The sequence below is a fragment of the Ascaphus truei genome, chromosome 1, assembly GCF_040206685.1.
Source record: "Ascaphus truei isolate aAscTru1 chromosome 1, aAscTru1.hap1, whole genome shotgun sequence".
NCBI classification, from domain to species: Eukaryota; Metazoa; Chordata; class Amphibia; order Anura; family Ascaphidae; genus Ascaphus; species Ascaphus truei.
This window is the reverse complement of record NC_134483.1, coordinates 161975284-161990880: the sequence shown is the minus strand read 5'-3', so window position 1 is coordinate 161990880 and position 15597 is coordinate 161975284. Positions and strand designations below refer to the sequence as shown.

General features: G+C 40.0%; 1 protein-coding gene across 8 annotated transcripts in view; it reads right to left on the bottom strand.

Annotated features, from left to right (window-relative positions):
- Window positions 1-1007: 1007 nt before the first annotated feature.
- The window catches only part of RFX3 (regulatory factor X3), a 351522-nt gene continuing 336932 nt past the window's right edge, over window positions 1008-15597 (bottom strand). For 7 of the 8 annotated variants that reach the window (XM_075597033.1, XM_075597041.1, XM_075597089.1 and 4 more), the window contains one exon: window positions 1008-10193. In XM_075597033.1, the coding sequence (XP_075453148.1) occupies window positions 9952-10193 (242 nt within the window). In that variant the 3' untranslated portion in view covers window positions 1008-9951. The remainder of the gene's footprint in view (window positions 10194-15597) is intronic. The other variant, XM_075597075.1, reaches the window with a different exon arrangement.

Below are 15597 nucleotides of genomic sequence, written 5' to 3'. Positions count from 1 at the left end.
ATGAAGGCATCACTTTCAATGAATGAGGACAAAGAGTCTAAAAACATACATTTTCAGCACAAACACAGAAAGCTGCATGCCTGTCGGACTTCTGCTTTAAAGGAAAACCCGCCTCTTGGTTCTTGTTTTGGCAAGAAACTTGACTTTTTCATACCAAGACTTTTCTTAACTGTGCTGATAATTTTTTTTATGTTAGTTCAATAAAGGGCACCAAAACATTTGTCACAATCTATTTTTCTATGGAACCAATAGGTCTACTAGAACTTTGCATGAGATAATTTGTCAAGGAATGGTTGCATCATTCAATAAAACCAACAAATTACAGTAACTCCAACCAGCCTTCAAAAGACAGAAGCAGCTTGTCCCGGGACATGGCCTAAAAACAAACCTAGTTTTGTGGATAAGTCTAGAGGCACTAGCCTGGAACTGGGTTTATACCACCTCTGTATTTTACAATGCTCAAAGGGTTATGCACAGCCTTACAATAAATAAACCTTTGAATACTAGAACTAAGCACTATTATGTTTCTATTCCAGGTGAACGGATTCCATTTTTTACTTTTTGTTAATATTCCAAATAAGTAGAGCAGATCTTAGGACTTTTTCATGACTTACTATAGTTATGCAGAGAAGCATATTGGCTTTATAGAGCTTTATAGACATGAAGATGTGCATTTAATCCTGACAGGACTAGATGTGCCTTGTTCTGCAACACAATGCACGACAAGTCTCTCTAGCACTGAATGGGTTATCATTCCATTAAATCTAAGACGGTTGATGCTTTAATCTGTTAGAAGTAGACAACTAAAAGTGAAACTGAGAGGTACCATCATTTTTGGAGAGCTGTATGTGAAGGGTGCATTAGGGTATCATAAAACCAGTGTCTTGGACATTACATTTAAAAGACAACTTCAAAGTAGTAAGCATTTTCTCTAAATCTGCAGAAAATATTCAATTTGAATATTTGGTCACAATGACTTCACCTTTTGTTTAACCCCCCCCCCCCCCCTCCTCCCCCTTCCCCCCTCCCATGTACAATAAGCACAGAACCTACTAAAAGACAAAGACCAAACCCGGAAGTCCTTTTCCTCTAATTTAACAGTTCTGGCATCTACAGTATGTATACAAAATTTGAAAGCAATAGGATGTTTCTCTTTGATACACCTGTTGTAACTTATTTGCCCAGAGAATTGCACCAGATTTGCTTTGATAAATAAACTCTTTTAACGATTTCTCCAATTCCAAAATGAACAATATCCTATGAATGTGTTAATCTTGCCAGTGATCGTGCTTTGCAGTGCATTAAAGATTACTTTACCATTATCGGGGCTCAGAGATAAGCAGGCCTTACAAAATTAGCTTTCTGGAATGGGAGGCAGATATATCAAAAAATATCTAGCAAAGATCTGCACATGTATAACATTCAGTGTTTAACGGGAACCTTTTTGCAAAATGCAAAGATGCTTGTACTGTATGATCAGACAAAAAAAAAGTATAGTCAAAGAAAATATTGGAAAGGTTAAAAATAATATAAATAATTCAACTGACCTTGTACCGTATTGCCCATGTGTATCCAATTTAAAAAGTAATTATTTTTTTTAAACACGGCAAGTGAGGTGTTAAGAATATCTTTGCTACACGTGTTGTGGTCCTGAAAGTTTTATGGTCTCCAGTGCTGGGAAAATCAATCTGCTTATAAGTTGTCTGATTAACATAACACTACATCCTGCAGTAATGTAGACCTCACCACACAATGACCTCACGTTGTAACCCTTCAGCACTTGCTGGATTCTGTCTCTTGTAAAATGGCTACATCAAAGTGACCTGGTTACAAAAGTGGAGCAAGACTGCTGCAAAATTATTTCACCATAATTATCAATGAAAAAAAAATGCCACTGCTTTCAATGGGATTCTTTCCCTGTGATACATCTTGTGGAAGGTCTAAACGCTCCAGTTTTGCAGCCAGACTTTGGTAAACAGGCCTAAATGTGTCATGAGTTAGCGACATTCCAAAAATGTTGCTACACTACTACTACATATGGAAAGAATACTATACGGCCATATGTGAGCTATGCAACGCAATCTCGATAAATTTGTATGCAACTATTAAAACCCAGCCGTGTCCCTGCCACTAACGTAAAATGATCAAAACAAAAATCAGGATGGACTACTTTAAATCTGAAGTCCAGCTTTTTTAAAGAAATACCTGGCTTTATTACTACATTTTGGACTGTATCAAGGCGAATGTAGTACAATTCAGCCCCCCTCCCCCCCCCCCCCCGCCCCATGTATCAGAGAAAACAATCATATTGTAAGTACAGTACAGGCAGATTCACGGGTTAGAAGGCCAAACTTTGAAGTTCATTTGGAAGTTCAAGTCAAACTACGAAACAAACTTTTAAATCCGACAAACATTTGAACCAAACGGAGAAAGGCTCACTTCCGATTCATATTTTTCAGTGGGTTTTATTTTTTAATAAGCAGGGAAAATTTTAAAGTTTACGAATGAAAAATAAACTGCAAACTTCCGAAAAAAAGATTGCAAATTATTTTTTATTTTTTTTAAATGTAAACAAAATGATTGTTCATGATTCATTTTCATATTTCTTTACAAATCCCAAACTAATAGTAAATCGAGTTCTGGCAAAACCAGAACACATTAAAATGTTAGAACCAAAACACCAGTGGAAGTGCAGCCCTTACTGATTATGATAGTTTCTTTGATACATAATACAGAATTGCACCACTTTGCATTAGTGGCATATCCTGAGGTCTCTGTAGTTTAGAATTTTGCTAAAAACGATTCCTAATTTTGGAGTGCAATTATCTTTACAGCTTTACACCAACTCCCTACCTGGTATGGAAGTTAGTGTTTACTCACATGCGCACAAATAATTTAAGATTCAATGCATGGGCTACTTACTTTATGTAGTAAAATAGCATGATAGGGAGTAGGGGATATGATACCATTTATTTGACCAACAAGTACTTGTAGTTGATATGTTACCGGCTTTCAAACCTCTCAGGATTCTTCTTCAGAAATGGCAGAAATACAGAAACACAATATTATATACAGTGTTTGTAAGAGGGATATCTGATTGCAATCGAGGTTGAGAGGAGACGTGGGATATTAAGATAAGGTGGATGCTGGTATGCAAATGTGAAACTTGTGCATGTTTGTCTTCACCTGTATGCAATCGTTCATGTTTATTGTAATATACATAACTCCGTACCCCATTGTACCGGGCTGCGGAATATGTGGTTGATACCTATCCAAGCTTCAAATTGCAAAGCCAGTATAACCAGCCTCACACTGATGAGGGTTCCACCAATCTACTGTCAGAAAGATAAGTCTACACATGGAGCAAGTTCAATACCACAGTCACTCTACCCAGGAGCTGTTGTCCTACCAAAATCTCACCAAGAACAAACCAGCAAATCATCCAGGAAATCACAAAGAACCCAAGAGTAACATCCAAGGATCTGCAGGCCACTCTCGCCTTGGCTAATGTGAGTGTTCATACTGTAACTCAACTATCCAGAAAAAGAAGGATAGGATGGAAGGATAGCCGGGAGGAAACCACTGCTCTCTAAAAAAAAACATTGCTGTCCGTCTGAAGTTCGCCAATGAATACATAGATGATCCACAAGGCTTTTGGAACAATGTTCTTTGGACAGACGAGTCAAAGGCAGAACTTTATGGCCTCAATGAGAAATGTTAGGTTTGGTGTAAACCAAACACTGCGTTCAAACAGAAGAACTCATCCCAACCATCAAGCATGGTGGTGGGAGTGTGATGATTTGGGGCTGCTTTGCTGCCTCAGGACCTGGACGACTTGCCATCATTGACACAACCATGAATTCTGCATTGTATCAAGAAATTCTAGAGGAGAATATCAGGCCATCCGTTCATGAGCTGAAGCAAAAGTGGGTCATGCAGCAAGACAATGATCCTAGACATAAAGAATAAACATGCACACACATATGAAACCACGCATAAAAGAAAGCATATATTCTTATACATACATACATACATACATACATACATACATACATACATACATACATACATATTTATAAGTAAACACACATAACAGAATGATCAGAAACATTTTCTATGATCAGAAACTGGGTCATGGAAGTAATGTGAGTTGAGATAACAGTACATACATCTCAGTGTTCATCAATGATCTTCCCACAGCTTGTCAGGAAGCCTCAATACACATGTATGCAGATGACACAATCCTACAGTATATGCACACAGCCATAGCCTCTCTGACCTTCAACACATACTTCAGTCTGACTTTTTGAGACTCGAAAAACTGGATTTCCCAAAACAAACTGTTTTTAAACACTGACAAGACTGTAACAATGGTATTTGGGACAAAGACTAAATTTTCAAAGCTTCCAGCGACTGAGCTCCAGATTAGAACCAACGCTAACACCACCCTAACCCCTGTCACTAGTTTTAAATACCTGAGCATATGGTTTGACTCCCACTTAACATTCGGGATGCACATTGATACCCTGACAACCAAGACCTATGCCAAAATAGGGGTACTTTACAGGAACAAATCCTCCCTATGTCTCCTGGTCAGAAACCGTATCGCACTGCAGATGCTAATTATTATTAACCCACCTTAGCAAACTTGACACCCTATACAATTCAATTTGTCGTTTTGTTCTCCAATACAACTATAACACAGATCACTGCGAAATGCTTAAAGAACTAGATTGGTCATCACTCGAGTCTAGGCGCAAAGTTAACCTTTCCTGTCTTGCCTTCAAATACTTTCTGGGTAAGCTACCCAGCTACCTGAACAAGCTCCTCACCCCTACCACATGCAGCACCTATCATCTCAGATCAGACTCCAAAAGACTGTTCATGGTCCCAAGGCTCAACAAAGTATCCGGACGTTCCTCCTTCTCTTACCGTGCACCCCAAAACTGGAACAACCTACCGGAGACTCTCACATCCACCACCAGTTTAAGTTCTTTCAAATCTAAGGCTGTCACACATTTTAATCTGGTCTGTAACTGTTTCATACAGTACGCCCATAATATCTATTTTTTCTTTAACTGTGCATGCAATGTCTTGTATATAATGTATACCCTGCTCATTTATGTAACTGTGTTTGTAACCATGTATTATTTGTCTTAACTCTGTGCCCAGGACATACTTGAAAACGAGAGGTAACTCTCAATGTATTACTTCCTGGTAAAATATTTTATAAATAAATAAATACATGTAGCATGCGCACACACACCGATTGAGGGCAGGCTAGTTGTTGTAGTGTGTCATAAAACTCAAATCTCAGTTCAACCCATTATTTTAGGAATGAAAAAGGTGTATGAATTTCAGCTCCCAAGTTCTTCTGTCTAGTGCACAGTATCTCTGAATTGTCCTTTCAGAATCAATACAGAAAGGTCAGAGGTGGAGTGACCTGGTTGTCAGAAATGGTCTTCTATTGGTTCCTGTTTAAGTCTGATAGTGAATCTGTGTGCATTTATCCTTTTGCGCAATGTTTGTTTGGTTTCACCTACATACTGTATCCTTTATTCAGACATTTTCTGCATTGAATGTACTGTAGTAGTCTGTGTTGGAGGATTGGCACGTGCATGTCCCTTGGATTTTGAACTGTTGAACTGGTTATTTTCTGGGGTGCGCATAGTGTCCACTGTGAAGATATTCTTACCGGTACATATTTTGCATTGTGGACTGTTGCAAGAATATGTCCCTTGTGTTGTTTTGTCTTGCTCTCCGGGAGGAGTTGGTTTCTGATTATAAGACTGGATGGAATTGCTAGGAGGCTGTAAGAAAGTAGCCTCCCCTGTTCATTTTCACACCTGCATCCCAGCATCAACCTTATCATAATATCAAACTTCCTCTCAACATCCAGTGCAATCAGATACAGTATCCCTCTTACATCACTGTATATACTATTCTGTTTCTGTATTTCAGCAAGACCTGATGAAGAATCCCGAGAGGTACGAAAGCTTGTAACGTATCAACTACTTGTTGGTCCAATATACTGTATGATATCATACCACCTACTCCCTCTCCCTCCTTTCTTATGTTACTACAGTACATGGAAGAAAGGACCAACACGGCAACCCACCCTTCTTTGCCAGTTGATGGGCTAGGAATCTGGTTCAATTAAATAAGCTGGATATAGGGCTAATTTGTTTTGATTCAGAATTCACATTTTCTAGATCTATTTTTTGTTGTTTTTAAGTCTGGCTAACCTTTTCATTCTCATTGCAAGCATGGATCTTGTTAGTTCATCAGCATGATAATAAAAAACCTCGCTATATTCTCACACATCATGTTTAACGGAGAAGCAACAGCCTTAAGAAGGGATGTAGACAAGGTAAAAGAGAAAGTTAAATCATGGAGAACCGAGTTAAATGATGTGGGGATATGCTCTCACTACAATTCCATCAATGTAATGGGGGCATTCTAAATGTTCTAATGAGACTACTCTCCGCACAAAGAATACACACATACATGTACTTATCTCTCACAAAAAGGATAATGATCCCTAATGTTTATGTCTATGCACAAACGGTGAGTGGAAAAGAAATACATTTGGTCCAGAACATAACAGCATCTTTTTGAAAGATTAGAAAATTGTGTCTTAACTGAAAAGAAGCCATTTTTACTTAATAGCCTCCCAATAACGTCTTGTCCAGGGAATGTAACAGGGATGAACTAGAAGGGAGATGAGCGTTCTCAAAATAAATAGAAGAACAACATTTATTTTTTTCATTTATCCATTTAGTTTTAGAAATGAACAAAATGCATATAAGGTTTGTGCAATATAAATGATCATTTATAATGAAAAACTGCCTATCTTCTGCTTGTGTGTTACTGCTGTGCCTTGAATGTGTCTACTAGGAAGCTTTCTTCTTCTGATGGTAAACCTTATACATTATACTGTTTAGAAACACACTGTAAACTACACACAGTGACTAACATTGGGATAGGGATGTGTACCTAAAGACAATTAATGAAACTATCAGATCTTTTGGCAATGGGCTGCTCTAATTAGCATGCTCACTGACATGTTCATGTGTTGCTTACTGATAAGCAACGTGGGGGAGACTTGGACGTCTCAGCTGTCTCATTTTACAGCATTACTGCTGGCTATCAAGCCTTGTAAAACATGACCAAGAAACTCCTGGTTTGCACGAAAGCAAAATTCATTTTGATACAAAAGAGGATGGGGGTGGGGGTGGGGGTGGGGATCATTGTCTAAAGGAACAACAAGTATTACAAGTTCATTACAAAAAATCCAGACTTCCCACTTTCTGGGGCCTTTAAACAACAGGCACACCTTGCTAAGTTAATGTTAACTAGACAAAGAAAAACTACTACACTTTAGCTTCAGTTCTGTTTAAGGCACCATGAAATAGGCGAGGTACAATGATCCCTGATGTACATTCTTAAATGGCAATGGTCTGTCTAGCCACCTGTTCAAATCCTACACGAGTGGGGATAAGTTCCAGTGAGGTGTGCCAGGTACACTGCCTAAAATGTATTACACGTGTTTTAGTAATTTCACACTATTTAATCTACTCACGTTAACGCAGCAGTCTGTGATGCCGCGGCTAAAATAAGTGAGCACTATATCCAATAAAGCTTCCTTTAAGTTGGTTATGGTATTGGTCTGGGAAGTAGGAGCTCTTCACTCAAAACCAAGCTGCAGGATGATCTTGGGTAAGTCACAAACCTCACTTGTCAAGCACCAAAAATGCTCTTCTGAGCATGGAGTGTAATATCACATTGTACTTAGTGTTATCTGCACGGTATAATAATACATTGTTACTATTATTAATATCAAATGACACTGTAACAAATATTCCAACTTGAAAAGCCACTGTTTAACTTGGACATGTAAACTTTTTGTAGACACTTGCGGATTGACTCAAGGGGTTCACGTTAGAGGTGGGGCCCATTTTACCTGTTTTTAAAACACACTTTTTTGATGATGGAATCTTAATTGAAGACGTTTGACCTCTTAAAACGATTGCTGTTTCCTATCAAACATGCAATAGGAATGAGGCCTGTATAATTAATCAATTATTTTATCATTTTAGATGAGGACTAGACAAAAGGAGGATTATACTGTATATTGTTTTTTAATAGTAATTCATTTTTCTTTTTTAATTTGAAGGGATTGGACCTTTAATTCAAGGTAGTAAAACAGTGCCAGTCTCAAGCCCGTTCTTTGAGTTTCCAGACTTCCATGCCTAATTAACCCAATTATTACCCTGACAGCAAAAGGGCTAAATAACCTGAAAAGGAAGCTGAATTGAATGGCATGCTCAATAATATGTATTTTAACATCGGTATCAAGAACTACTGATCTAAGAACCAGGTGATAGTTCTTCATCTTAAATACTAGGTAGGTTGCTCCATTCCTTGCATTCTATAAATAATATATATATATACTGTATATATACACACACACACACACACACACACACACACACACACACACACACACACACACACACACACACACACACACACACACACACACACACACACACACACACACACACACACAGTATACATATATAATATAGCAGCAGAATGAACTACTGTTATGAAATAAAAAGATTCTGGAACAGAAGGAACACAACCTTTTGCAATGAATCCCTATCTATCCAGCACGTATGTTTCTTTAACCCCGTCTTCCCTGAGATTTTGTTTGTTTGAAGTGTTGACACACTGCAGAAGTTTGGTTACCATCATATAATTCATATCCCTCCCTCCCCTGCCCATATGAGCCTAACTGTTTTGACAATCTCATGTTGCTGTGAACCATTTGCAATCTGCACCACTAAAGTAGCTCTCAGGGGTGAAGAGATTAAAGATCCAGGTCATGTAAAAGCAGCAATTCTTTCTCTCTCTCTCCCCCCCCCTTTCCCCGGAGCCTATATGAGTTTAACTCGTATAATGTTAATATCTTGCCCCTTGATCAGCGCGGACTGCTGCTTTAATGATCAAGTCCTACCTAGCTTTATCAGCTTCACTGAACAGCAGGAAGCATCTGTGCAATTTTGCCCAGTGCAGAATCAGTAGTATTGAAACGGAGAAACCAAAGGGGACGTTTAAAGTCATTGTCCACAATACTTGGCCTTAAGAGTGCTGTGGTTGCAAGGTATTTCCTGACCCAAGATAAGGACGCAGTATCTTTAAGTGACCCCCTGCGTTTACAATGATCTATCCAAAATAGATGGATACATTTAACGGAAGTTGTCTGCGTTGTTGACCGTTGGACAAAAGCACACTTTTCACTTATATTACAACTCACAGCTTTAGCTTACTGCATTTCTTTCTGCAGCTCATGATATTGACCTATAGAATATAGAAGATGCTTACATACTGCTTTATACTACATTACAACAGCCAAAAACATTTACCCTCAAACATATAAACGTCTTTGTGTCTTACATAGATATGTTTCCCCTGTTGTTTTGATACCTCTGCTGTCAAATGAGTATTCTTCCTGTATAAATGATCAATATTGTCTTTTACAGACGTGCATCTAATTGAAGAAAAAAAAAAAAAACTACATCAGAGCCAACATTAAAATATCAAAAGGAAAAAAAGTTCTATAAATAACTTGAGCATCATAAGGGAGGACATTAAGAGTCAGAATGTGAGGATTTGATTAGAAACAACGGGGTGGGGGGAAAGAGAACGATATTCATAAAAAATAACAAATAAAATGAACAGACCTGGCAAAAAAAATCCATTCCTTTGTACACTGTAAGAGGTGCAGGGAACTGTGCTTGGGGCAAGATTGACAAAAAAAAAGGTAAGGTCATAAAAGACAATTTGACAACAGTCGACCTTCAGGCATATTCTGTTCCACTGCCGTACTCTTAAGCCCAATAAATATATATTTATACATTTCTGTTCTGAAAGCTTCGATATCCACTAAACAGCAGTGTATGTATTCCCAGTGGCGCTGCACTGCCTGATGGTCTGAGTGCTTGTGACAATGTGCTCGCTGTGGAGTTGGTTTAGGACAAGGCTCTGCTGAACGCTTCCCTCCAGTGACGGCTGCATGCAGCCCACCTGAAATGCCTGGCTCAGGTCGGTCTTCTCCCTCTTGGCTTGGGGCTCTCCGGAGTCATCAAGCTCCTCATCTATCTCGCTCTCCACTTCGCTGCCCTCATCTGCACAAATAAACAACCATGAAACTAGCACAAAGAGAAAGGAGGAGAGTGTGAGAGAGAGACAGAGAGATAGGGAAACATCTGCAACATGAAACAGCAATGAAATAGAGGGGGTCATTTGTCTAGAGGTAATAAAGCAAAACCAAAGCTTATGACAAATCACTAAGCACACCTAATTAATAATGATTGGATTGTAAACTCTGTGAGGCGGGGGTCTTCCTCTGTTTTTTGTACTCTTATTCCATCTCTCTGTATTTGGAATAGCTTAAATTAGTATTTATATGATACACAGTACATATTATTATTATATTGCGGGCATCTTTAGTCTACATAAAAAGTAACATTTAGCAAATAGTGTGCTGGTGCTTGTGAAAAGACACGTGGCCAGGCTGTTATTTACATTAGTAACAGCTTGGCCGTGAGCAAACCATTACACGAGCCCGTCGCCAATTCAGTTAAGAGAGGTAAAAAGCAGAATACAAACCACGCATAGCCAAGCAGAAGCCCTAATAGGCTAATTTTATTTGCACTACTTAACTTAACTGAATCTGTTGTTTAATAGTGTCTGTGGATACTGAATGACGTGCTTTCTGTCTTTTTTTGGTGATGTTTATGATTTGTGTTTAATCAGAGCTGCACGTGTATCAAAACGTAAAGCAAGATTTTTCGATCTCAGGCTAATTTATTTATTTATAAAATGTTTTACCAGGAACTAATACATTGAGAGTTACCTCTCGTTTTCAAGTATGTCCTGGGCATAGAGTTAAGATGACAAATAATACACGGCTACAAATACAGTTACATAAGTGAACAGGGTATACATTATAGACACTAATGGTTTTTATAAACAGACTGGGGTCTGTGGTACACAATGTGTGTACACGGGCAGAGGTGGTACACAATGTGTTATTATAGTGTGTGTGTGTGTGTGTGTCACATCCTGCCTATTTATAAATTACCTACACATAATCCTATTAAGCAATGTGTTGCAGCAGCTCAAGGTACGAAAAAGATGATTTTGACATGGTGTATTTGTCCCTAATGATAAAAGAGGGCTTTGGAGTTCATATTGTGTGCAGTAGGAGGAATATTGCGGATATCACCAATCTATTCCCTCACAACAATAGCAGGCATGAAAGCTCATCACTAAACACATATGTCTGCTTATATGTTGCAATCTAATCACTTTATGACACGGGAGGTGTGATCGTCTATCCAAATAACTTTGTACTGACTGATTTAACATTTGCTGACGACATTGCTCTGCACGCAGACTCATTGGACTCGTTACAGGGCATGGTGGACCGAGTGACAAACGAGGCCCGTAAACTAGGCCTAGTTTTGAGAAGTAGAAAATCCAAATTTTAATGTGCTGCAACCACCTAGTTGACCCAACGATCCACATTCAAAATGAGCCCATCAAGACTGTAGACCACTTTACCTACCTTGGAACCAATATTACTGGAAATGGAGACATCTCATCAGAAATCAACGCTAGAATACAAAAAGCTACAATTGCGTGGGGCTCACTTAAGAAACTTTGGGCCAGTAAAGTCATACACTTAAAGACAAAAGTCCGCATTTACAAAGCAGTTATTCTGCCGACATTATTATACGGTTGTGAAACCTGGCCGGTAAAGGTGACACACCAACATAAACTGGACTTATTCCAAAATCGGTGCCTGCGCAGACTAACAAAAACCAAATATACTGATAGGAAGTCCAATGCTGAAATTCGCCGAAAATGCGACGTTTCCGAAAATGTGTCGGCCATTATAGAACTTAAAGACGGTGGCGTTGGTTAGGCCACACATTGCGGATGCCGACACATAGAATTCCAAAAATAACCCTAATGGCTGAACCTGGTCCAACATGGAAACGACCGAAGGGTGGCGTTAGGCTTACAACATTGAGATACTTTAAGCGAAAAGCTGAGGACCTGGTTATGCGCCCTTTCAACCTTAGCCGAAGAACATTTAATGAAGACTGGTTATACCACCTAACAACTCTAGCCCAAGACCGCAAACAATGGAGACAAATTTCCGTGGAAGTCGCCTATACCCACCCTGGGTGAAGAGGGGAAAACAAAACAAAATCACTTTATATTCTTCAGACTTTTTGTTTTTACTGATGTGCACCTTCAAGATCACAAAGATATTGACTTACAGTACAGTATACTATAGCACAAAATACTGCTCTGGGTGGACTTTTTTGTCATTCACATTAGATTTACAGTTGTCTAAAATACAGTGGCATGAAAAGGGCAGTATATAGCTTATTGCTTTTGAACTAAAACACGCCAGAGCAGGTGGAAAATGTTTGTCCATTGCATGAAACTGAGGTAGAAAAGTTATAAACATTGTCATTTTACTTATTCTGTGTCTATGTAACATTTAAGTCAGTCTTCTCATTAAGCTACCAGTTCTCACTTTTATGTATTTTTGTTTTAATGGACCAGAACAAGGCTGGTTGTAAACAAACAGGAACGCTGGAGTCTAATTGGAACAAAACAGAAACCATGCTCTGACAGCTTCCTGGAGGAAATTCTGCCTTTTTATAGGTAAGACATCAATAACCAAGATGGCCACTATAGTTACAGTGTGGGCAGAAGTGAGGAACGGATTGCCAGCAAACAATATGGTTATCGGAGCTTTAGTGTGGGCACTGACAGCGTGGAAGCCTTATAGTACCCTCCTTCTCAGTAGAGACCGTTAGGCTATCCAAGGAAGACTTGAGGGGAATTTTTTAATGAAAAGTCCACACAACAGAAGGGGTGTGGATATCCTTGGAATCAACCCAAGATCTTTCCTCTGGGCCATACCCCTTCCAATGCACCAAATACTGGAGTTTGCCACGAGAGCACCAAGAGTCCAAAATTCGTTGAATCTCGAATTCCTCCTGACCTTCAACCATTATAGAACTGGGAGGAGAGAAGGGAAGAGAAGGAATTTTGACTGGAGGGATTGAGAGAGACAGTAAAAACAGACAGTATTCTTAGGCTGCAAGGCAGTTCCAGTTGAAGGCAACAGGGCAGTATCCATAGGCATAGAAAAATGGAGACGAGGGGAGTCATGTTTTAAAGAGTTTCGTGCAAACTCAGCAAAAGGGAGCACTTCCGCTCAATTAGCCTGCTGTTTGGATGCAAAACAACGAAGGAACCATTCTAACGACTGAATGGTCCTTTCTGTTAGGCCATTAGACTGTATATGGTAAGCTGAGGAAAAATGGAAAGAAATTCCCAATCTGATACAGAACGCTCTTCAAAATTTGAAAATAAACTGTGATCCCTGGTCAGAGACAATCTCCGAGGGTACTCCGTGCAAGTGGAAGATTTCTCTGATTAAAATTCCCAAGAGTTCCGAGGCAGAGGGTAATGTTTTCAGAGGAATTAAATGGACCTGCTTAATGAAGTGATTCACCACTACAAGAATGGTAGTCATACCTTGAGAGGGGGGCAATTTAACAATAAAGTACATGGTCAAATAGTTCCAAGGCCGGTCAGGGATTGGCAGTGTAAGAGTAGGCCACAGGAAAGAGCTCTGGGCACCTTGGTTTGAGCATAAGTGGGACAAGCAGTCACAAAATTTTGGACATCGCTCAGGATCTCTGGCCACCAGTACGTGATAGATATTCAGACATTTTCTTCACTCCGGGATGGCTAACAAACTTGGACTGATGTACCCAATATAGAACCTCTTTGCGTAGGTACGTAGAGTCTTGAAGGAGGTTCCGGTGCCTAAGAAGGAACTTCCAACTGTGCTAGAAGAATCTTCTTTAACAGGGGAGATGAAACTGAGGAGATGATGCAGGCAGGAGGGATGTATAGGGCCTTTATCGGTCTCTTCAGTAGAGAATTGCTTGGACAAGGCGTCAGCCTAAGTATTCTTTGAGCCTGGACGAAAGGAGATTATAAAATTGAACTGAGTAAAGAATAAAGCCCTGGCGTGTCCCAAATCTCCTAGCTCCTTCAAGGTATCCCAGGTTTTCATGGTCGGTGAAAATTGTGATTGGAGAACTTGTTCCTTCTAAAAGATGGCACCATTCTTCGAATGCCATCTTGATGGTGAGAAGCTCTCGATTTTCGATGTTGAAATTATTTTCTGCAGTGGAAAATTTTGAAGAATAGGCGGCACAGGGGTGTAATCTTCCTTGAAAGTTTTCACATTGAAAGAGAACAGCTCCTGCCGCCACATCGGAGACGTCGACCTCAAGGACAAAAGGTATGTCTAGATTGGGATGAATCAGGAAAGGTGCAAAGGAAAAAGCTGTTTTGAGTTTCTTGAGGACTGGTAGGGCTTTAGGAGTCGATATGGAGGGAACCGCTCCTTTAATGATCAGAAAAGTGATAGGAGCTACCACACAAGAAAAATTTCAGATGAAGCACCTGTAATAGTTCCCGAACCCCAAGAAGCGTACGGGCTTGAGACATATTGGTAAAGGCCATTCAACAAACTGCTGCCACCTTGACAGGGTCCATTTCGAGGCCACCGGAGGAGATGATATAACTAAGGAAGGCAATTTTCTTTTGTTCAAATTGACACTTCTAAGCCAAGTTAGAGGAGATGGTTGTCTCTTACCTTTGGGAGCACTTGCCTGACCTGTGCCCAGTGTTCGGCCATGAAGATGGAAAATATAAGTAGATTGTCGAGGTAGACTATGACAAAGAGATCCATGAGGTCATTAAAGATTTCATTAATAAAGTCTTGCGATATCGCAGGAGCATTGCACAAGCCAAAGGGCATGACCTGGTATTCGCAATGGCCAGCCTGTTTATTGAAGTTAGTCTGTCATTCGTCACCTTCCTGAATGCAGATGAGATTGTAAGCCCCACGTAGGTCCAATTTGGTAAAAATGGTAGCATCGCGCAAGCGCTCAAAGAGTTCAGATATCAATGGAAGAGGGTGCTGGTTCTTTATGGGAGTTTGTTCAGGACACGATACTCTATATATGGTCTTAGGGAGCCTTCTTTCTTCTCAATGAAAAAGAATCTGGCTCCAGCAGGAGAACTAGACTTGCGGATAAAGTCCAGTTGAAGATTCTCCTGAATGTACGTACGCATAGCCTTGGTTTAGGGCTCAGAGAGCGGGTAGGTACGGCCACTGGGAGGCACAGATCCTAGCAAGAGATCGATGGGGTAGTCGTGCGGCCTGTGTGGGGGTAATACTTCTGCCTGTTTCTTATCAAAGATACCGGTGTAGTCCAGATAGGGACTAGGGAGCCCGGGTTTGGAATTGTCAGGAGAGTGGTGAATCTTCAATATGGGGCGAGGAACTTGGAGGCAGATCCCAGTGCAGGATTTCCCCTACGCCGTCACCTGACCAGTGACCCAGTCAATACTGGGGTTATGTTGCTGTAACCACGGGAAGCCCAGTAAGATGGTGCAAATTGGAGAGTGAATTACGTC